This window comes from Hyperoodon ampullatus (genome assembly GCF_949752795.1).
Source record: "Hyperoodon ampullatus genome assembly, chromosome: 1".
Taxonomy (NCBI): Eukaryota; Metazoa; Chordata; class Mammalia; order Artiodactyla; family Ziphiidae; genus Hyperoodon; species Hyperoodon ampullatus.
In genome coordinates, this window is record NC_136914.1 from 199,914,903 (window position 1) to 199,940,322 (window position 25,420).

The following is a 25,420-nucleotide window of genomic DNA, read 5'->3' on the forward strand; positions in this document are numbered from 1 at the left end:
GATAATTAAGGTTCCAAATTTTCCTACAAGCACTGCTTTAACTATATCCCATAGTTTCTGACATCTAGTATTTTCATTATCATTGTTTTCTGGAAATCTTATAATTTTAGCTTGGTCGCATTTTCTGCTTGATTGAGAAATTGTGTAAAAGAGATTTCTTGGGTTTTGTTTTGTTTTTTTTTTAATTTCCACATTGGGACAGGGCTTTGTTGTTGTTCTTGTTAATTTCTAGTTTTATGGCATTATATACTATTTATTCTTTAGGGATTATTCTGAGATTTTCTTTGTGAACTTTTTATAATCAAGTTCAGAGAATGTTCATTGGGGCACTTCAAAAGATGGTATATTCTCTATTTCAAAGTAAAAGTGTATGTGTATACACATACATACACATTTCTATATCCACACATATTTTTGGTGTCTATGTGACCTATGTTGAACTGAAAGGTGGTCATGAATGCTAATGTTCTGATTATTTTCCTTTTATCTCTTAAATCTCTTGTCTTTTAAATTTCTGCTTTAGGAAAACTGTTTTGGGTTATTTGGTACACAGACATTCACAACTGTCACTGCATTTTGTATCTATTAGAATGATAACGTTTGTTTTGTCTCATTTAATAAATTTTAGCTTAACATTCCTTTTTCCTGCTACTCCTATTGTGTCTCCTAATTTTTTCTTGTTATTTTCCCAGTATTAAGCAGCTTCACTGAGATATAATTCACATACCATAAAATTCACCCATTTAAATTATACAGTTCAATGCTTTTCTAGTTTATTGACAGAATTATGCAATCATCACCACAATCGAATTTAGAACATTTTCTTCACCCCAAAAAGTACTGCTCTGTACTCATGAGCAGTTACTCCCCATTTTCTCCAAAGCCTCCAGCCCTAGGTAGCCACTGATCTACTTTTTAATCTCTGTTGATTTGTCTATTCTGGACGTTTCCTATATAGGGACTCAGACAATAATGTGGTCATTTGTTACTAGCTTAGCATGATGTTTTCAAAGTTCATGATACATTTTTTTAATTGTCAAATAATATTACATTGTACGGATATACCACATTTTGTTTATCTATTCCTCATGTGATGGACATTTTGGTTTCTACTTTTTAACTATTATGACTAGTGAATATTTGTGTACAAGTTTTTCTGTGGACATCCTAGTATACTTTTTGCATGCTTTTATTTTCAATCTTTCTGAATCACATTTTAAAATACTTTTCTTGTATACAACATAATGTGGTTTTGCCTTATGGTGCAATATTTTCTTAATGGATGAGTAAAGTCCATAAGCAAAAACATAAAGAAGAAATTTAAAATCACCCATAATGTACGACTCAGATATACATAGTATTTTTTATTTAGCTTCTTGAAATCTTCACAAAATTATATACATTCCTTTTTAAAGCAAAGTTGAGATCGTTCAACAGTTGGTTTTGTATATGGTGCTTTTTTCTTAGTATCATACCATAAGTATTTTTTCTTTTCATAAAAAACAAGCCCATGAATTTAACAGCTGCAGAACACTCCACTGAATAATTATACAAACAGTATGTAATTTTAAAATTTGATTGTTCTTTTATCCAGCACACTACTATATTATTTTAGTATGAAAATAATACTAAATTTGAATAATACTAAAATTTATTGAGTACTTAATATGTGTCAGGCACTTTTCTAAATGTTTTACTTATTTACTCCTCATGACAATCTTGTGGAGTAGGTAAGATTTTGTTGCCTATTTTACAAATGAAAAAATAAGGTCCAGCGTTGCTAAATAACTTTCTTGTTAAAACTAAGAATGGCATTAATATGTGGCCCCCTTCTACTTTGTTAATTCATCCTTCTATATAGTCTAGATTTTACACACTTCCTACTGTATCACTTCTGGGCTAACTGATCAAACTTTTGCCTTCGGGGACAATCCATACTGGGGACATTGAAATATTTTCCAATACTTGTGTTTTTTCATAAATTGTAGAAACTTGAATAAAATGTTTTTCTTTCCCATTAGGAAAGAAAGTCATCCTTCTGTGATTAAAGAACTTATATAGCATCTGAATCCCTACAGAGCAAACAAAGCCTATATTACCTTTTAAGAGGCATTTGGTTATTATGGCAATATTAGAAAAATTCAGAGCACACAGTGCCGCCAGTCTGCCCACCTGCCCTCTCCCCTTGGCATGGCAGTGGTCAGGCGAGAAACAGTTACTATTATGTGTTGTAAAGTGGATGTCTTCTAAAAATTTCCTGAGAAGATGGCACAGTAGAAGGACGTGCACTCACTCCCTCTTGCGAGAGCACCAGAATCGCAACTAACTGCTGAACAATCATCGACGGGAAGATACTGGAACTCACCAAAAAAGATACCCCACATCCAAAGACAAAGGAGAAGCTGCAATGAGATGGTAGGAGGGGTGCAATCACAGTAAAATAAAATCTCATAACTGCCAGGAGGGTGACTCATAAAGAGGAGAACACTTATACCACAAAAGTCCACCCACTGGAGTGAAGGTTCTGAGCCCCACATCAGGCTTTCCAACCTGGGGGTCTGGCAACAGGAGGAGGAATTGACAGAGAATCAGATATTGAAGGCTAGCGGGATTTGATTTCAGGACTTTGACAGGACTGGGGGAAACAGAGACTCCACTCTTGGAGGGCACACACAAAGTAGTGTGTGCATCAGGACCCAAGTAAAGGTGCAGTGACCCCATAGGAGATTGAATCAGACCTACCTGCTAGTGTTGGAGGGTCTCCTGCAGAGCCGGAGGGCGGCTGTGGCTCACCATGGGGATAAGGACACTGGCAGCAAAAGTTCTGCGAAGTACTCCTTGGCATGAGCCTTCCCAGAGTCCACCATTAGCCCCACCAAAGAGCCTCTAGGCTCCAGTACTGGGTCACCTCAGGCCAAACAACCAACAGAGAGGGAACTCAGCCGCACCCATCAGCAGACAAGCAGGTTAAACTTCTACTGAGCTCTGCCCACCACAGCAACACCCAGCTCTACCCACCACCAGTCCCTCCCATCAGGAACCTTGAACAAGCCTCTTAGATAGCCTCATCCATAAAAGGGCAGACAGAAGCAAGAAGAAGTACAATCCTGCAGCCTGTGGAATATAAACCACATACACAGAGAGACAGACAAAATCAAAAGGCAGAGGACTATGTGCCAGATGAAGGAACAAGATAAAACCCTAGAAAAACAAGTAAATGAAGTGGAGATACACAACCTTCCAGAAAAAGAATTCAGAATAATGGTAGTGAAGATGATCCTGAACCTCGGACAAAGAATGGAGGCAAAGATCGAGAAGACGCAAGAAATGTTTAACAAAGACCTAGAAGAATTAAAGAACAAACACCTAGAAGAATTACAGAACAAACAAACAGAGATGAACAATACAATAACTGAAACGAAAACTACACTAGAAGGAATCAATAGCAGAGTTGAGGCAGAAGAACGGATAAGTGACCTGGAAGACAGAATGGTGGAATTCACTGCTGTGGAACAGAATAAAGAAAAAAGAATGAAAAGAAATGAAGAAAACTTAAGAGACCTCTGGGACAACATTAAACTCATCAACATTAGAACTATAGGGGTCCGAAAAGGAGAAGAGAGAGGGAAAGGACCCCAGAAAATATTAGAACAGATTATAGTTGAAAACTTCCCTAACATGGGAAAAGAAATAGGAAGCACAGAGAGTCCCAGGCAGGAGAAACCCAAGGAGAAACACAACGAGACACACAGTAATCAAATGGACAAAAATTAAAGACAAATTATTAAAAGCAACAAGGGAAAAACAACAAATAACATACATGGGAACTCCCATAATGTTAACAGCTGATTTCTCAGCAGAAAGTCTACAAGCCAGAAAGGAGTGGCACAATATATTTAAAGGGATGAAAGGGAAGAACTTACAACTAAGATTACTCTACCCGGCAAAGATCTCATTCAGATTTGACAGAGAAATCAAAAGCTTTACAGAAAAGGAAAAGTTAAGAGAATGCAGCACCAGCAAACCAGCTCTACAACAAATACTAAAGGAACTTCTCTAAGTGGGAAACACAAGAGAAGAAAAGGACCTACAAAAACTAACCCAAAATAATTAAGAAAATGTTAATAGGAACATACATATCAATAATTACCTTAAATGTGAATGGATTAAGTGCTCCAACCAAAAGACACAGGATCGCTGAATGGATACAAAAACAAGACCTGTATATATGCTGTCTACAAGAGACCCACTTCAGACCTAGGGACACATACAGACTGAAAGTGAGGGGAGGGAAAAAGATATTCCATGCAAATGGAAATCAAAAGAAAGCTAGAGTAGCAATACTTATTTTAGATAAAATAGACTTTAAAAAAAAGAATGTTACAAGAGACAAAGAAGGACACTACATAATGATCACGGGATCAACCCAAGAAGAAGATATAACAATTATAAATATATATACACCCAACATAGGAGTACCTCAATACATAAGGCAAATGGTAACAGCTATAAAAGAGGAAATCGACAGTAACACAGTAATAGTGGGGAACTTTAACACCTCACTTACACCAATGGACAGATCATCCAGACAGAAAATTAATAAGGAAACACAAGTTTTAAATGACACAATAGACCAGATAGATTTAACTGATATTTACAGGACATTCCATCCAAAAACAGCAGATTACACTTTCTTCTCAAGTGCCCAAGGAACATTCTCCAGGATAGATCACATCTTGGGTCACAAATCAAGCCTTGGTAAATTTAAGAAAACTGAAATCAAGCATCTTTTCCAACCACAACGCTATGAGATTAGAAATAAATTACAGACAAAAAAATGTAAAAAACAGAAACACATGGAGGCTAAACAATACATAACTAAATAACCAAGAGATCACTGAAGAAATCAAAAAGGAAATCAAACAATACCTAGAGGGCTTCCCTGGTGGCGCAGTGGTTGAGAGTCTGCCTGCCAATGCAGGGGACACGGGTTCGTGCCCCAGTCCGGGAAGATCCCACATGCCGCGGAGTAGCTAGGCCCATGAGCCATGGCCGTTGAGCCTGCTCATCTGGAGCCTGTGCTCCACAACGGGAGAGGCCACAACAGTGAGAGGCCCACATACCGCAAAAAAAAAAAAAAAAAAAAAAAATACCTAGAGACAAGTGACAACAAAAACTCAACGATCCAAAACCTCTGGGATGAAGCAAAAACAGTTCTAAGAGGGAAGTTTATGGCAATGTAATCCTACCTCAAGAAACAAGAAAAATCTCAAATAAACAATCTAACCTTACAACTAAAGGAACTAGAGATAGAAGAACAAACAAAACCCAAAGTCAGTAGAAGGAAAGAAATCATAAAGATCAGAGCAGAAAAAAAAAGAAATAGAAACAAAGAAAACAATAGCAAAGATCAATAAAACTAAAAGCTGGTTCTTTGAGAAGATAAACAAAATTCATAAACCTTTAGCCAGACTCATCAAGAAAAAGAGAGAGAGGACTCAAATCAGTAAAATTATAAATTAAAAAGGAGAAGTTACCATGGACACTGCAGAAATACAGTGCATCATAAGAGACTACCACAGGCAATTCTATGCCAATAAAATGGACAACCTGGAAGAAATGGACAAATTCTTAGAAAGGTATAACCTTCCAAGACTGAACCAGGAAGAAATAGAAAATATGAACAGACCAAACACAGTAACGAAACTGAAGCTATGATTAAAAATCTTCCAACAAACAAATGTCCAGGACCAGATGGCTTCACAGGTGAATTCTGTCAAACATTTAGGGAAGAGCTAACATCTATCCTTCTCAAACTCTTCCAAAAAACTGCAGAGGAAGGAACACTCCCAAACTCATTCTATGAGGTTACCATCACCCCGATACCAAAACCAAAGATACTACAAAAAAAGAAAATTACAGATGAATATCACTGATGACTATAGATGCAAAATCCTCAACAAAATACTAGCAAACAGAATCCAACAACACATTAAAAGGTTCATACACCATGATCAAGTGGGATTTATCCCAGGGATGAAAGGATTCTTCAATATAGGCAAATCAATCAATTTGATACACCATATTAACAAATTGAAGAATAAAAACCATATGGTCATCTCAATAGATGCAGAAAAAGCTTTTGACAAAATTCAACACCCATTTATGATAAAAACTCTCCAGCAAGTGGGCATAGAGGGACACTACCTCAACATAATAAAGTCCATATATGACAAACCCACAGCAAACATCATTCTCAGTGGTAAAAACCTGAAAGCGTTTCCTCTAAGATCAGGAACAAGACAAGGATGTCCACTCTCACCACTATTATTCAACATAGTTTTGGAAGTCCTAGCCACAGCACTCAGAGAAGAAAAAGAAATGAAAGGAATCCAAATTGGAAAAGAAGAAGTAAAACTGTCACTGTTTGCAGATGACATGATACTATACATAGATAATCTAAAAGATGCCTCCAGAAAGCTACTAGAGCTAATCAATGAATTTGGTGAAGTTGCAGTATATAAAATTAATGCAAATAAATCCCTTGCATTCCTATACACTAACAACAAAAGATCAGAAAGGGCAATTAAGGAAACAATCCCATTCACTATTGCAACAAAAACAATAAAATACCTAGGAATAAACCTACCTAAGGAGGTAAAAACCTGTACTCAGAAAACTATAAGACACTGATGAAAGAAATCAAAGATTACACAAACAGGCAAAGAGATATACCATGTACTTGGACTGGAAGAATCAATATTGTGAAAAGGACTACACTACCCAAAGTACACTACAGATTCAATGCAAGCCCTATCAAATTACCAGTGGCATTTTGTACACAACTAGAATAAAAAATCTTAAAATCTGTATGGAGACATAAAGGACCCCAAATAGCCAAAGCAAACTTGAGGGGAAAAACCAGAGCTGAAGGAATCAGACTCCTGGACTTCAGACTATACTACAAAGCTACAGTAATCAAGACAACATGGTACTGACACATAAACAGAAATATAGATCAATGGAACAGGATAGAAAGCCCAAAGATAAACCCATGCACCTATGGTCAACTAATCTATGACAAAGGAGGCAAGGATATACAATGGAGAAAAGACAGTCCCTTCAATAAGTGGTGCTGGGAAAACTGGACAGCTACATGTAAAAGAATGAAATTAGAACACTCCCTAACACCATACATAAAAATAAACTCAGGGCTTCCCTGGTGGCACAGTGGTTGAGAGTCCACCTGCTGATGCAGGGGACGTGGGTTTGTGCCCTGGTCCAGGAAGATCCCACATGCCGCGGAGCAGCTAGGCCCGTGAGCCATGGCCATTGAGCCTGCGTGTCCGGAGCCTGTGCTCCGCAATGGGAGAGGCCACAACAGTGAGAGGCCCACATACCGCAAAAAATAAAAAAATTAAAAAAATAAATAAATAAGTAAACTCAAAATAGATTAAAGACCTAAATGTAAGACCGGACACTATAAAACTCTTAGAGGAAAACATAGGAAGAACACTCTTTGACATAAATCACAGCAAGATCTTCTTTGACCCACCTCCTAGAGTAATGGAAATAAAAACAAAAATAAACAAACTGGACCTAATGAAACTTAAAAGCTTTTGCACAACAAAGGAAACTATAAGCAAGACAAAAAGACAACCTTCAGAATGGGAGAAAATATTTGCAAACAAATCAACGGACAAAGCACTAATCTCCAAAATATATAAACAACTCATCCAGCTCAATATTAAAAAAACAAACAACCCAATCAAAAAATGGGCAGAAGACCTAAATAGACATTTCTCCAAAGAAGACATGGAGTTTGTCAACAGGCACATGAAAAGCTGCTCAACATCACTAATTATTAGAGAAATGCAAATCAAAACTACAATGAGGTATCACCTCACACTGGTTAGAATGGGCATCATCAGAAAATCTACAAACAACAAATGCTGGAGAGGGTGTGGAGAAAAGGGAACCCTCTTGCACTGTTGGTAGGAATGTAAATTGACACAGCCACTATGGAGAACTGTATGGAGGTTCCTTAAAAAACTAAAAACAGAATTACCATATGACCCAGCAATCCCACTACTGGGCATATACCCAGAGAAAACCAAAATTCAAAAAGACACATGCACCCCAATGTTCACTGCAGCACTATTTACAATAGCCAGGTCATGGAAGCAACCTAAATATCCATCGACAGAGGAATGGATAAAGAAGATGTGGTACATATAAACAATGGAATATTCCTCAGCCATAAAAAGGAACAAAAGTGGGTCATTTGTAGAGAGGTGGATGGACCTAGAGACTGTCATACAGAATGAAGTAAGTCAGAAAGAGAAAAATAAATATCATATATTAATGCATGTATGTGGAATCTGAAAAAATTAGAGACGATCTTATTTACAAAGCAGAAACAGAGATACAGACATGGAAAACAAACATATGTCATGAAATAGATTTTGGAATCTACTTAGTTCTTTCTCACTTTGCATTGTGATAGTACCTGAGACATGAGCTTATTTATGGAAGATTGCCGAAAGGACAATCTCTTTATTAATAATAATAATTAAAATAATAACAACAAAAATAGCTAACATTCATTGAGTGTATGGCTTTCTATTAAGCCCTTCATAACATTAGTTAATCTAGTCCTCACGAACCATGTAAGATAATATTTTCTCTATTTTACAAATGGGAATGAAATTAAGTAGTTTGCTCAAGTTCACACAACTAGTACATGGTAAGTGTAGGATCAAAACCTCAGTCTGTTGAACCCTAAAGTTCCTGCTCATATCTACTCTCCTACGCTGCTGTGAGGAACCAAGGACTTCACAGGTTTCTGGTCCCTAAATTTTTTTATTGCATATCGGTAAAATATTTTTATCATAACTCATATGTATAATAACATAAAATTACATATATGTAATACATACATATATTACATATGCACCTACTGCAATAATATTTTAGTTACATTATAAAACAGAGGTCAAAATAGAAATTTTAAATTACTCAGCCATATTTTTAAATTGTGCTTATTGTTTATAATGGTTCAAAACCTTTTTGCTCCTATTTTTAAAATAGTATTAATAATAATGTCTGGGCATTATATAAACTTTCAATAAGATACATTGTTAAAAATAACATGCAACTTCAATTTTCAAATAGTCTTCTTGATAATTCAGGCATTTTTTTGGACATCTTGTAAGATTATTTTTACTGCATTATGTGGCTGACAGATTTCTTACTAAAAGATAAACTGTAAGTTTTTCAATTTTCTTGTTCCTTTGTGCTGGCATTATTAGAATTACATTTAATCCAGTTTCTTTTCAAAAATCCCTCTAAGTCCACTTGTCTGTGCACATGTGAACTGCAATATGTTTAAATACACTGAAAATAAATTAACAGATGATGGTACATTGTCAGTTCCTCCCAATTAGGAAAATTCTCACCCTATGCTCAGAATAAATAAAAAATGTACAACACTAATAATCTTCTGACAAGATGACTGTCTAATTAATAATCAGCAAAACTCCTCCACTCAATGGATTTCCTTGCACATCTCCTGGAGTGCCTATACATCCTCTCCCACACCCACCTGGACCTTAAATATCACTTAGCTAAATACTCTAAAATCCACTGTTGGATTCAACCAGACTTGCAGAGAGTTGTCTGTACTTAATTCACTGTCCAAAAAATTGCTTTTATTCAATTATGTTTTGATATGATGTCATCAAACTAACTGAAGGAACTTATGAGAAACTGCTTCTCATAGTGGAAAATAGGAGAGCTAAAGTATAAATAAATTCAAAGGACTCCTTCCAATGTCATCTTCTGCAGAGTATGGGTGAAAAGCAAGAAGTAATCATCATCTCCCCAAGTCTCCTAACACAAAGGCTCCTGAAAACAAGGAAGTTCATTCTGTGATTCATAAAGACAAAGATTCCGTCAACTTGAAACAAATCAATCAATGTTCCCAAGTTTAACTTTGAGAGAAACAGAACATGACCACTATTTAAAAAAAACTATATTCTTTAGTGATTCTCTATACTATTGCCAATACAATGATTTTAATGTACAAAATGAAGTTTTTGCAATTATATCCTTTTCTCCCATGTTATCTTTTTTTTTCTGATGTTTACTGAAATGTAATTTTATGTCCACTGAATATAATAATAAGAACTGAGTTTGAAGAAAACTTCACTTATGTGATGGTTCATAAGAGGACTTACAAGTAACAGAGTAAATATCTTTGTACTTAAAACCAAAAGTTGGAGAAAAGGGGAACTGCTAGTCATGTGCTATATAACCTCATGACTATGCATTTGTGTATGGCCACTGACTTTTATGCAGACGTTTCACTGTTTTGCTAATAGCATTGCGCTCATTCTAAATATGTAAAGTATCATCTAATTTACGTGCTGCTCAGCTTAAGATCTTCATATTAGGGTATTCAGGAATAATTCTAATACCAACTAATATTCATCTAGTTAATATCATGCCTTCAAGGAATTCAAAATACTTGACCAAAAAATTTTGAACAATGCTTCCCACACATGACACATTTTCAGACCATTATTTTCCAGGGGACTTAGTGACGCATGCTTTATTTTACTAATTCTTACACACATCCTAGATAACTACGAAATCTAAGGTTCAGAGTGGTTGGGAGATTTTCATGAAACTACCACAAGCTAACAGCAGAGTTCAAAATTAGCACAGGGAGATCAGCTCGGTGCTTGTGACCACCTAGAGGGGTGGGATAGGGAGGGTGGGAGGGAGGGAGACACAAGAGGGAAGAGATATGGGGATATATGTATAGCTGATTCACTTTGTTATAAAGCAGAAACTAACACACCATTGTAAAGCAATTATACTCCAATAAAGATATTTTAAAAAATTTTTAATTGTTTCTGATTGGTTTTATCTTACCACACTGTGTCAGTTGAGGTCTTAAAGCAGAGAGATTTCAGTACCAGAAAAGCAACTAAGCTACCCAAGAGTAACATTTGCATTTGAAAGCATAGTAAGATTAATCACAATAATAAAATCTAACATATATTGAATACTTACTGTGTTTCAGGCGCTGTGCTAAGGAATTATGTACAAAACCTCATTTAACCCTCAGATAATTCTCTGAAGCATGTAAGATACAATCGCCTGAGGAAATTAAAGCTAAAGAGAGGATCAAAAAAATTTTCCGAGATAAGGGAGCTGATAAGTGGCTGTTCTAGAATCAAACTCAGACTGTCTGATTCCAAAACTCACATGTTGAATCAATACAGTAGGTGGAATTAAAACCTGCCTAACCACTTGCACATTTCTGCACCAAGGGACCACCGTGTTCCAAACCTGCCAACCTCATCACTGTCACAGTAGTAGCCAGTAGTTTAACTACTTACAGAGAATGCAGATAAAAAGGTGCCCTGGGAGAGATGGAGCACTAAAGCTAGATTCACTAAATGGGGGGGGGGGGGGGGGGGAAGGCACTGCTGGCCAGAGGCAACAGTTGATAGGAAGTCACAGAGAGAAGGAGTGAGAGGGATTACAGGACACCTAGGACTCAGGCAGGCCTTGTGGCCCAGGAACTAGATGTACAACGTCCCAAATACCATCACAGAGCAGAATCAAACACCACTATAATACCTGGTTCTAGAATAGTAACACCAAGGGCAGGACAGAGACAATCTCCAAACTGTTAGCCTGGCAGGATAAGCACAGAGGGAGGGAGAGAGAAAAAAGAAAAACAAAATGGAAAAACAACTTTTTTTTTTGATTTTTAGGAATTTCATGTAATGTCTGAAATATTAATATTAACATATTTCCATACAAATAACCCAAAGAAAGTTTAGTATTAGTTTTTTTTAATTTAATTTTATTTTTTTATACAGCAGGTTCTTATTAGTCATCAGTTTTATACACATCAGTGTATACATGTCAATCCCAATCGCCCAATTCATTACACCACTATCCCCACCCCCCCACACGGCTTTTCCCCCTTGGTGTCCATACATTTGTTCTCTACATCTGTGTCTCAACTTCTGCCCTGCAAACCGGTTCATCTGTACCATTTTTCTACGTTCCACATATGTGCATTAATGTACGATATTTAACAACTAAACTATTAATACAACAAAGACAAAGTTTAAAAGCCCAAGAATACATTTTTGGCAATATACATGACAAAAGATTACTATCCCTAATATATAAAATGATCTTACTATTGAATAAGAGACCAATAACTCAATAAAAAAAAGGCTAAAGAAATGTACAATTCACAGAAGAAATAAAAATGGCAAAGAATGTAAAAAGATCATTAACCTCACTAGTAAGCAATGAAATGTAATTTAAAACAATGCCACATCAATCATTGTCTATTACAATAACACAGATAAAAGAACGGAAAATAATCAGCATGAGCAAAAGACAAGATAAGTGAGTTCTCTCATACACTGTATAAACTGGCATGACCTTTCTGAAAGTCCGTTTACTAAATACATCAAAATTTTAAATGTGTATTCCTTCGACATAGCGCTCATACTTACAGGAATTGCACAAAGATATGCAATGCTGTTCATCACAACATTACTTATAATCATTAAAAATTAGGGACAACCCTGATGTCTATCAATAGAAGTTCAGTTAAACAATTACAAAATATTCATACAATAATGCAATTCTAATGTAGCCATTAAAAAGAATATGAACCTATGTTCTTTGATATAGAAAGACGTCTACAAAATATTGTTAAGAAAAAGGATGTTACCAAAAAAAAAAAAAGAAAAAGGATGTTACAAAATAACAGGCATGTATATTGTATAAAACTGGTTTGTATAAAATTATATTTGTGCTTCCTATAAATTTATGGCTTATGTATATGTGTGTGAATGGATAGAGAGATGCCTAGAAGAATGTTAATCAAAATATCTTTCCTCTATCATAATGATAAATAATAATAAAGTCATTCTCATTTTGAAAAAATATATTTTGACTTTCAAGGGATTGGTTTTAGTGGATAAATATTCAGATGCTTATACACATGAAATAGTGAAGTCATTTTCATTAAAATCATGTGAAAAGCAGCTATCACCACTATTTTTCAATATTATGGGGAGGTTTTTAGAAAATAAAAGGAAAACAGTAGGTAAAAATTTAGAAAATGGAAAAAATCTACCTTTGTCTTTGATGAATAGTTTCTCTTTATACCGGAAATAAGTTATAAAGAGAAAGAAATTCACTTTCAACATCAACAAAAGTATAAAATATTAAAGAATATATTTAACAAGAAAGGTACAGAAAAATTACAAAATATTATCAAACAACATAAAACAAGAACTGAGCAAGTGAAAAGATATATCATCATAAATGGAAGACTTAACATCAGAAAAATATCAATACTTCCCAAATTAGGATACAGATTGAATATAATTCCAATCAAAATCCAGCAATGAATTTTCTTTAACTAGAGAAAGTGAAAGTTCACTTCAAAAAGTAATTATATGAGAATAGCTGTAAAAACCTTATAAAAGAAAAACAAAGGTTAATAAGCCTTACCAGACATGAAAACAGTATAACACTGGCACAGAAATAAAGAATAAAAAAATAACATAACGTAGAGTTCAGAAATAGGTACAAATATATGTGGGAGTATAATATATAACATATATGATGTTTCAACTCAGGGGCAAAAGAATGTTTTATTTTAAAAAAATCAGTGTATTCAAAGCTGGTTAGCTACTTGAAAGAAAACAATGTTACATGCTTACATCACACTATATATAAACATAAATTCCAGTCATAGTAAAAGATTAAAGCTCTAAACTAAAAAGAGTTGAAAAATAAATGACATTCAGGGAAGAAAATGGTTTACAATACATAGGACAAAGGATTAACATTCCTAACTCACAGAGAGCACTTATAAACTGATAAGAAACAGATTAACACCCAATTTTTTTTAAAGGCAAAGATATGAGTAGGTAATTCACAAAACAGAAAATATAAATCACCAACAAATATGTGAAAATATACTCGCCCTGGCTATGGCCAGAAAATTGCAACAATGAGATAATATTTTTCACCTGTTAAAGTGGAAAAGATTGAAAAGAGCACTAATACCCACCACTAATGAGAACGCTAGGAAATAACTGCTCTCATACATGGCTAGTGGGAATGGGAATTGCTACAATCTTTTCTGAAAATAATCTGGCAGAATGCATTATAATTTTGAATGCAAATCATAAAAGCAAAACTGGACTTCATCAAATTTAAAAGTTTCTGCTCTTTGAAAAAAGCTGTTAAAAAATAAAAGGACAAGTCACAGAGGAAAAAAGTATTTGCAAATTGCATGTCAGATAAAGGACTTGTAGCCCAAAATATATACAGAACTCTCAAAACTCAATAGTAAGAAAACAAAAGTCATTATTTTTTTTAAATGGGCAAAAGGTTTGAACAGACACTTCACCAAAGAAGATATACAGATAGCAAATAAGCAAAGAAGAGATACTCAATATCATTAGTCATAAGGTAAATTGCAAATTAAAACCAAAAGATACTACTACTACATACTCACTAGAATAGCTAAAATTTAAAAGACAGACAATGCTAATTATTGGCAAGGATATGGAGTATCTAGAACTCATACACACTGTCGGTGGAATGCCAGATAGTACAGCCACTTTGGAAAACAGTCTGACAGTTTCTTATAAACAGGCACCATAAAATCAAGCAATCCCACTCCTAGGTACCTACCTAAGAGAAATGAAAACATACGTCAACACAAAGATCTGAGAGTAAATGTCTACAGTGGCTTTATTCATAATCACCAAAAGCTAGAAATAAACCAAATGTCCATCAACAGATGCGTGGATAAATAAATTGTAGGATATTCTTAACATGAAATATTACTCAGCAACAAAAAGAAATGAACTGCTAATATATGCAAAAAGATGACTGAATCTCAGAAAAAATCATGCTAAGTGAAAACAATCAAACACACACAACTACTTTATTTTTCCACTGATATGACATTTAGGGACAAATATCAGATCAGACACAGCTAAGGTTGAGAAAGGAGAGTGACTGCTAACGGAGACAAAAGAATTTTTAGGGTGATGGAAATGTTCTATATCTTGATGGTGATGACAGCTATATGACTCTATAATATATTAACCTGTCCAAACTTATTTATACTATAATGTAAATTATACCTCAATAAACCTGAATTCATAAAATTTAAAAATATGTATCTTTTGACCCAGACATCCACTTTCAGTAATCTATTCTACATAAATAAATGTGTAAATATGTATAGAAATTAATATACATTAATAGGGAAATGGTAAAATAAAGTATGTTACATTCAATACTATGGAATATAATGCAAATAATTAAACAGACCTGGATATAGTCCTTTGAGAACTGAAAGAACACTTATTTGAGCCCTTTGCTCAACTGAAGTTAGAAAGACTGGCCACAGCAAGGAAGTATGAGCCTCTTTTGCTCAATTCATTTACCACAGTAATAAAATAAAGCTAACCACAGGAATCTCAGTATATTTTGGAATCTAATGACTGAAAGAAGAGGTACAAAACCATAAGTAGCAGACAATAACATAACAAGAGTCCTCATAAAGGAATTTTGGGAAGCATCTTGAGTAATGCCATCCATTTATAATGGCTATACGGTTCAGGCTACCTGGAAACAAGAGTTGACTAGATGACTTCACAACACAAATTTTTTAAAAGTTGACTTCATTATAGGATCATTCACTATGTTCTAATGACTATGCAGAATGCAGCACAAATATAATATTCCTTGCCTTCTGGGAGTTTATGTTTTAAAGAAAATCCTAGAAAGTGTATTGCCCCTTAAGGCTGGCTTTTAACTTTTTATTTTCTGTTTTTCATTTGATTATAGTACAGGCATCAGCCACAAAAGTTCACTTTATACCTCAAAAGAGGGGGGTTCGCCAGGGGAGGGGAGACAAATAACTAAATTCAAACCTATAAACAGTTATTTAATAGATGTCCAAATTAACCCTTAAAAAGTAGTCTTTGAGTGAACTTACAATGTGTACACAGCAGAACATTTTCAACAAACTTACAGAGCATTATCACATTAAGAATCATGAGAGCACAAAGATACAGAAGACATGATCACTGTTCTTGCTTAAAGTCACCTACCAAACTCTCCCTTTCATTTATCACTCCTTGAGTAACATGCACAGTGACATTTAATACTCTCAGATTCAAGAAGCTCCTCGACAAGATTACATGCATGTGTTGGTGAGTCAGTGTAAAAAAGTGCAGCATATTTAAAATAGTTCTATCATTGATGTTCTCCTGGAATTCCTCCATCACCTTCACATAACCTTGGAGTTTACTTCAAAAACCCTCCAGATTAGGTGAGGCTAACATTATTTCCAATACCATGTAAATCATTCACATGAAGATATTAAGACATGTTTAATATCATGCAAAAATACAATCCATTTTTAAAAAAATATTATACAATGAGGACCACTTGTTTCCATTAACTGGGTTGTCACTAGAACTGTAGAGTGGTTTTCCTTTTATTAAATGTTCAGAAGATCCTCAAAGCTAGAATATCATTTTCCCTCATCTGAAGGATGGCTGTTTAAGAGAGATCACAAGCTAGAATGCAAAATATGAAGGCATACCTCTCACCTCATGCTGACAGATCCGCTAAAGATGGAACACCTAAGAATGAGGGCTTGCTTTTGAGGTGAAGGGCAAGAGCCATCATTTTTAATAAGCTTTTAAGCAGCTGCCACTTCCATCACTTTATTAATTTCTTACTATACTGGCATTTCAATCACTTAATTAATTTTTTCCTCTACTGTTAACTTAGTTGTCCAATTTAAAAATGAAGACTATACCACTAACTGACTACTAACAGGAAACAATCATGATACACGGCTACACACGTACATGAAATTCTGTAAATAATTGGGTAGAGAGGTTGAGGGGAGAGCAGAGACATTAAAAAGTGATCTCTTTCTGAGATTTTGGAGGCCCAGTTTCCTCATCCTGTTCCCACATACTTTCATGGCAGACATTTCAAACATGCCAGAGTTATACAAAATAAGTAAAACATCACCAGGCAGAAATCCTAGGGTAGGTGTTCTGAACATGTTGGTAAAGAAAGTCACTTCATTTGAGAGGTCTCTGCCCCTTCAACCTCACCCTCCTTACCAATATACATTCATCACCGAAAAGGGAAATATTTACAGAAGTTAGTTTAGTTATGTTTAAATATTATGTTTAGCTGTCTGGAGACCATGTTCTCAAAATTTATACAAGAAATCAAGGATTAAACTTCATAACAATTAGAAAACTACACTGTGTAAAATCAAAGACTTAGTTAAAGGATAGTAAAATAGTTTTACCATTGGTGCTAACATGAAATGACTCCATCTCTTCTCAACACCTGGCACCAAAACCTTTTGAAGTTTCACGTAAACAACCCAGGGCACACCAAATGCTCTATCTGCAGCAAGGTACCACCTCTGCAACAGGCATTTGGGTGAAAAATGTGGAAAATGCCTGAGGGCTCTTTGAAGCAGCTTGGGAGAAGTGAGAGCAGGAAAGAGGCTCTTCTCTAGGGTAAGTTTGTTTAGGAGAAAGTAAGCAAGTTGTCAGGGTAAAAGTTGACAATGTTAATTCCAACAGTTTGAACTGAGAATAAACATCCAAAGGGATTACGTTACTGAGAATTAGGAAAGATTCCATTGAACTCAATAGAGCACTTGTGTTTTCAAAGATAATATGCCTTCAAGCCACACTCTGGATGCACAGTTTAGGATTAGAATTACCCTAAGCTCTTTCTGTGCCATATTAAAGAACACAGGGTCTGACATCTCTAATGTGTGCCTAAAAATATTAGAATAAGGATAGCTTCAAATACTGCATTTCCAATAACTGAATTGGAAAATACTATATACATGTACTATTTGTACATCTGAGGTAGACTGAAGAGATTTGGAGAAAAATATGTTCTTCCCAAACATCTAAACTTAAACACAGTTTCACTAACCAATTTAGGATTTATTAGCCATAAATCACTTTTAAGTTTTCCTTCCTTAATGACCTATCAAAGAACAAAAAATAGGGCCTACACTTATGAAATCTACAATCCTCTTCTCTGCTCTCCAAAGCCACATTTAAATCTGGCTTTCATCTCATGCTGCTGAGTTTTCCACCAGGTACAGATGTAGAGTCAGAAGAGACTTGTGTTTTTTCAAAAGCAAAACAACCTGGTTGCTGGAAGCAACCTGGTGAAATGCCAGGAAGCCTGTAAAAATTTTTTTAATTTTCCTAACTTGGAGTTTACAAAAATAAGTGTGAGATGTTCATAGCCTGTCAGGCACTCCATCGTTTAATTTTTTTAATATTCCTAAACAAGGGAAAACACACACTTTGATTTATTAAAATTTATTTGAATCAAGATAATGCAGATCTGCCTTGCATTCCCTTAAGAAAATGGAGGTAACTCAGACTGCTCTTCTTAGTTCATCCAAGTCCTACATGATTCTCACATTAGAGTGTGCTATTAGAATTTTTTTCCAAAGCTTGACAAAGGCATGCAACTCACATGCTCTTTACCAGCAAAGTCTGCAGCAGCCCTGCAAAAAGTTGTTTCTCCTTTGAGCTCTCACATATATTCACTTCCCGCCTAGAACCAAGGATGTAAAGGAGTATGGCTCAGTCTCATAGCCTCTTTGTTCTTAAAAAGAAAATCAAATTCCCTAGATATTTTCAAACTCCACCAAGAATAGAACATTCTCAGCTCTGCCTGTGGATCATTATCTCTTTTACATTTCATCTTTATATTCACTGGGTTCACAGAAAGGGCATACACAGAAAGAGGAAAATAGCTGCTTCTTAGACACCAAATTTAGTAATTTTCTCAAATCTATTGGCACACATCTAAAAAGTCATATTTTTACAAGGCTTCATTAGGTTTTCATTGGTTCTCTCTTTTGAGAACACACATGCTGAACCGCCCATAACCTCAAGCCAAAATACATCTGCAAAATGTAATAAATATTTTATATGAATATAAGAGTCATCACAATTTTAAAAGGGATAAGTGGGAAAAGACAGACAGATGCAGTTCATCTGAATCCCACTTTAGTGTCTCCCAAGCATCAAGTTGCTAACTGATGGAGACCATCAATCTACAGTGCTCTAAGATTACAGCCGACGCCGAGAGCCTTACCTGTTAATACGAGATTACTGTAAGTATTGGAGAATTGCTCCTTTAGAAGAACCAGATGCATCTGAGCTGCCTTCTCCCGTTGGAGCTCCAGCATAACATCAGGGTGCTGGGCAATCTTGCAGCCTTTCTGTTTATCCAAGGCAACATCACTTCGAACAATGTCTAAAAAAAGAAAGAAAGAAGACAGGCAGCAAAAAACAAAACAAAACAAAAGCCATATACACATCAAAGTCCTATTGCACCCAATATGACAGACTTTATAAACTACCAGCATTTTCATCAAAGTGAAGAGATTCAGAAATAATAAACCTGAAGGGTCTCCTACTTCATGATGCATCCTACAAGTTTCTCTGGTCATTTCCAAATTCTCTGGAGATTTCTGTTTCTTAGCTTTCTCTGACCTCATTTAAGATTCTCACCCCTCCATTCCCCTTCTCAGCTTACATCCAGGACTTATGTGCCTCCTGGTCCCTTTTCTTAACATCTTTTACCATGGGGAAAAATAATACGACCTTGCCTGAATACTAGTGACTATGAAGGTCATTCCCTCTACTTCAGGCTGTAGGACTGGGTGATAGCACCAACATGTGTATTCAGGATACTTGGCCTGTTTTCAAATTTACCCCCCACCCAGCCCATTCCGCTCAAATGAAAGCTGCCATTCTGTGGTACAGCTGCTTAGGACTTCTACTGCTATTTTTCATGTACCTCTGAGTATATTCAGACTCATTAATTGCCCTTTAAATATATAAAGTATATAAAAGTATTTTGTGGGTCACTGAAGAAAGCAAGAGTAGGGCTAGAGTCACTCTGGAGAACTGCCTCTTTCCCAATTATTTTCCTATTAGTGATAGGCTGCCTTTCACACTTCAGTATGATTTTCACTCAAAGCATATGTATTCTCCAGAAAACAGCCCTTCTCAAAAACAAACATTCATCTAGAATGCTGCCCAAAAAGCAGGGACCTTTTATGTCCTGAAGTAACTTATTTTTACAAATTAAAAGATAACTCAGCTGATTATCGTACAGACAAATCAGCAGCAATTGGAATGAGAACTCTAGAAACTTACAAGTTTTACATAACAAATTGAAGGATTTTAGGGGAAAAAAGTGCTAAAAATAAAAAAACTGCTCTGCCACTGTTGACACCAATGGCTTTGGAAAAGAAAAACTAACGCCCATGTCAATGGTACCAATAGGAAAGATTTGGCTCTTTAAGCAATATCAATGACACCCAAGAGAAAATAGGGCATGTGACATGAAGGGCTGATCATCATTCTGTGCAAAAGATTTTCAAACACATCAAAAGAGCCCTAAAAGAGAAGATCAGATATAAAAACAAACCCATGACAACTTCTACCTTCTGAGCATTAGGATGTGTGATTGACAAAGATTAGCCAGATGTAAGAATGGTCCTCACTCATTCTTAGATAAAAATAGAGGAGCTGGTTGGAAATAATGCAATATTTATGCCTAAACATATTTATACTTATTTCTAGGATGTAGACAATAAGGTGCACTCATTTAACAATCAAGTAAGTAATAATCTCATAGATTTTCTGAGCCTTGAATACAAAATTAGAATAAATTTAAGAATACACTCTAGTTTATAAGATCATCAATAGAAGGTAAGAGGAATAATGCATACAGTATACATCTACTTAAATTACACTCTGTAAAAATTTTTAAATACAGTGTATCATTGAATCCTTCCAACCATCGATGAAAGCAGACATTGTTGACTAGCTGACCCAAATCCTAAACACAATCTCTTCTCCTTTGCCTTCCTCTACTACAGAGACTGAAGAGCTAAAATATACAATTCCCCAGCTTTCCTTGAAGCAAAGAGTGGCCATGTAACATGCTTCTAGCCAATGAGCTGCAGGCACACATCCTAGTAGGACCTCCCTGGCCAGATTAAAAGACAGAACTGCACTAAGACCAGTTTTTTTTTTCCTTCAGCCCTTTAGTCCTTCCTACTCTTTATGCCTAAAACACAAACAAAGTTATAGTAGCCATTTTGTGGCAATGAATCAAGAAACAAGAGGGCAAAGGTCTTATGCACTAAGGATGGTGAACAGGAAGATGGGAAGAGCTTAAGTCCCCTAACGTCATTATTGAGCTACCATACTTGTGCTAGACTGCTTATCTTTTGTTCCTTGTTATGTAACATAAAAGCACTATTTGTATAAATCATTAATAGTCAGTCATCTATTTTTGAAATCCTAATCTGTTTTGTAATCCTAAATGATAATGAGTAATATTATTATCCCTAATTTATATATGGAAAAACTGAGGTCCACAAAGCATAAGTGACTTGCTCAAATTCACATATCATGGTCAGTCCCCAAAGCCAGAAATTTTCAAAGCCAAATCCACTGATCTTTCCAGAAGTTACTCCTATATAGAAACTCAAGAACTTAATAGTAAAGTATGGTAAACGGTAAAACTGAGGAAATAGAAAGAAAACCTTTTTATACTATACAGTAGCATACCACAGCTGATCTATCCAGAAAAGAAATATGGATGATACTTTCCCCCCCAAAATTACAAAACTCGTACCAAAATATACTACAAAGAGGAAAAAGAGGTTTCAATTATCCTGATATCTTCTAATAGAAGTCTAATTCAAAGGGTAGAATATCTACTAAACTCTCTATTTCCTATCTAACAAATGTATTACGCAGAAGGTAGAAGAAGCATAATTACAACTGATATCCTCAATGTCATTTATGCCAGAACCTTGAAATAAAGTGAACAAATTACCTAATATTAAGAATAGTAAGAAAAGAAAACAATGGGCATGGCCTAACAAACGTCCTAGACTTAAAAAAGTACATTTCAACAATGTTTGGGGAAAACATAGATTTGCAATATAGAATCTTTTTTTATTGAGGTATATATAGTTGATTTACAATATTATATTAATTTCAGGTCTACAAAATAATGATTCAATATTTTTATAGATTATACTCCATTTAAAGTTATTATAAAATATTGGCTATATTCCCTGTGCTGTACAATATATCCTTGTGGCTTATTTATTTTATATATGGTATCTGTAACTCTTAATCCCCTATCCCTATTTTGCCCCTCCCCACCTTCCCTCTACCTACTGGTAACCACTAATTTGTTCTCTATATCTGTGTCTTTTTGTTTTGTTATATTCATTCTTTTATTATTCTACATATAAGTGATAACATATAGTATTTGTCTTTCTCTGACTTATTTCACTAAGCATAATACTCTCCAGGTCCATCCATGTTGTTGCAAATGGCAAGATTTCATCTTTTTATGGCTGAGTAATATTCCACTGTTCTATCAACAGATGAATGGATAAAGATGTGATGTGATATACACATACACACACATATATATAATCTCACATGTGACTGATCCCGTCGGTCATATGATTTATAAATATTATTTTCCCGCTCAGTAGATTGTCTTTTCATTTTCACAATGGTTTCCTCTGCTGTGCAAAAGCTTTCTAAGTCCATTTGTTTAGTTTTGCTTTTGTTTCCCTTTATCTTAGGAGATAGATCCAAAAAATATTGCCATGAGTAATATCAAAGAGTGTTCTGCCTATGTTTTCTTCTAGGAGTTTTATGGTTTTCAATCTTACATTTAGGTCTTTAAGCCATTTTGAATTTATTTTTGTATATGGTGTGAGAAAGTAGTCCAGTTTGATTGTTTTGCATGTAGCTGTCCAGTTTTCCCAGCACCACTTATTGAAGAGAGTGCTTTTCCCCACTGTATATTCTTGCTTTTTCTTGTCATAGATTAATTGACCATAAATGTGTGGGTTTATTTCTGGGCTCTCTATTCTGTTCCATTGATCTGTGTGTCTGTTTTTGTGTAGGTACCATTCTGTTTTGATTATTGTAGCTTTGTAGTACAGTCTGAAGTCAGGGCATAATACCTCTGGATCTGTTCATCTTTCTCAACATTGCTTTGGCTGTTCAGGGTCTTTTGTGTTTCCATACAAATTTTAAAATTGTGTTCTAGTTCTGTGAAAAAATGCCATTGATATTTTGATAGAGATTGCATTGAATATATAGATTGCCTGGGGTAGTATGGTCATTTTAACAATAATGATTCTTCCAATCCATGAACACGTAATATCTTTTCATCTGTTTGTGTTATCTTCAACTTCTTACACCAGTGTCTTATAGTTTTCTGAGTACAGGTCTTAGGTAGGTTTCTTCCTAGGTATTTTATTCTTTTTGATGTGATTGTAAATGGGATTGCTTCCTTAGTTTCTGTTTCTGATAGTTCATTGTTATATAGAAATGCAAAGATACCTGTATATTAATTTTGTATCCTGCAACTTTACCAAATTCATTGATGAGCTCTAGTAGTTTTCTGGTGGTGTCTTTAGGACTTTCTATGTACAGTATCATGTCATCTGCAAACAGTGACAGTTTTACTTCTTCTTTTCCAATTTGGATTCCTTTTATTTCTCTTCCTTCTCTGATTGCTGTGGCTAGGACTTCCAAAACTATGTTGAACAGAAGCGGTGAGAGTATCTAGGCACGCTTCTGGCCCATACAAGTCGATATATAGAATTAACCATCACAGTGTCATTCTGGAAAAGGCAAACCTATTGTGCAGTAATCAGATCAGTGATTGCAAGAGAAATGGAGATTATTGAACACAAAAGGATATGAGGAAAGTTTGGGGGAGGTGATGGAATGTGCCATATTTTTATGTGGTGGTAGTTACATGACCATATAGGTCTGTCAGAACTCATAGAATTGTACACATAAAATGGGTGAATTTCCTTATATGTAATTATACCTCAATAAACATGAATTCAAAAACAAAAGTGGTGAGAGTAAACATCCTTGTCTTGTTCCTCATCTTAGAGGAAATGTGTTCAGCTTTTCACCACTGAACATGATGTTAGCTATGAGTTTGTCATAAATGGCCTTTACTGTGTTGAGGTATGCTCCCTCTATGCTCACTTTCTAGAGATTTTTTATCATAAATGGATGTTGAACTTTATCAAAGCATTTTGTGCATCTATTGAGATGACCATATGGCTTTTATTCTTCAATTTGTTAATGTAATGTATCACATTGATTGATTTGCAAGTACTGAAAAATCCTTGCATCCCTGGGATAAATCCCACTTGATTATGGTGTATGATCCTTTAATATAATGTTGGATTCAGTTAGCTAATATTTTGTTGAGGACTTCTGCATCTATGTTCATACAGTTAACTATTATAACTTTCTTTTTATGTGGTATCTTTGTCCAGTTTTGGTATCAGGGTGATGCTGGCCTCATAGAATAAGTTTGTAAGTGTTCCTCTCTCTGCAATTTTTTTGGAATAGTTTCAGAAGGATGGGTTTTAACTCTTATTTAAATGTTTGATAGAATTCACCTATGAAGCCATCTGGTCTTGAACTTTTTATCACAATTCAATTTCATTACTGGTAATTGGTCTGTTTCATATTTTCTATTTCTTCCTGATTCAGTTGGGAGATTGTACATTTCTAGAAATTTGTCCATTTCTTCTAGGTTGCCCATTTTATCAGTGTATAATTGTTCATAGCAATCTCTTAGGATCCTCTCTATTTCTGTGGTGTCAGTTGTAAACTTCTTTTTCATTTCTGGTTTTACTGATTTGGGCCCTCTCTTTTTCTTGATGAGTCTAGCTGAAAGTTCATCAATTTTGTTTATCTTTTCAAAGAACCAGCTCTTAGTTCCATTGAGCTTCTCTATTTTTTGTTGGTCTCTATTTCATTTATTTCTGCTCTGATCTTTATGATTTCTCTCCTTCAACTAAATTCGGGTCTTGTTTGTTCTTCTTTTTCTCGTTCCTTTAGGTGTAAGGTTAGTTTGTTTCTTTGAGATTTTTCTTCTTTCCTGAGGTAAAGCTTGAATCACTATAAACTTCCCTCTTAGAACTGCTTTTGCTATATCCCATTAATTTTGGAACATTGTTTTCATTCTCACTTGTCTCCAGGTATTTTTTTTTTCTTCTTTGATTTCTTCAGTGATACATTGCTTGTCTAGTAGCATACTGTTTACCTTCCACATGTTTGTGTTTTTCCCTTAACTACTTATACTGGATATAGATGATTTTACTATTTTTGTCTTTTAATCTTCCCACTTGCTTTGTATGTCGTTGACTTACCACACTTACTATATATTTGCCTTTACCAGT

General features: G+C 35.1%; 2 protein-coding genes across 5 annotated transcripts in view; one reads left to right on the top strand and one right to left on the bottom strand.

The window, feature by feature from the left end:
- The window catches only part of HPSE2 (heparanase 2 (inactive)), a gene marked incomplete at both ends in the record, with an annotated part of 561,691 nt that overhangs the window by 486,971 nt on the left and 49,300 nt on the right, over positions 1-25,420 (bottom strand). For 3 of the 4 annotated variants that reach the window (XM_079714946.1, XM_079714944.1, XM_079714945.1), the window contains one exon: positions 19,246-19,407. The exons of the other annotated variant lie outside the window; for it this stretch is intronic. In XM_079714946.1, the coding sequence (XP_079571072.1) occupies positions 19,246-19,407 (162 nt within the window). The remainder of the gene's footprint in view (positions 1-19,245; positions 19,408-25,420) is intronic. 4 annotated transcript variants of the gene reach the window in all.
- Positions 1-25,420, top strand: part of CNNM1 (cyclin and CBS domain divalent metal cation transport mediator 1) — a gene marked incomplete at both ends in the record, with an annotated part of 392,548 nt that overhangs the window by 186,906 nt on the left and 180,222 nt on the right. The window lies entirely within an intron of this gene.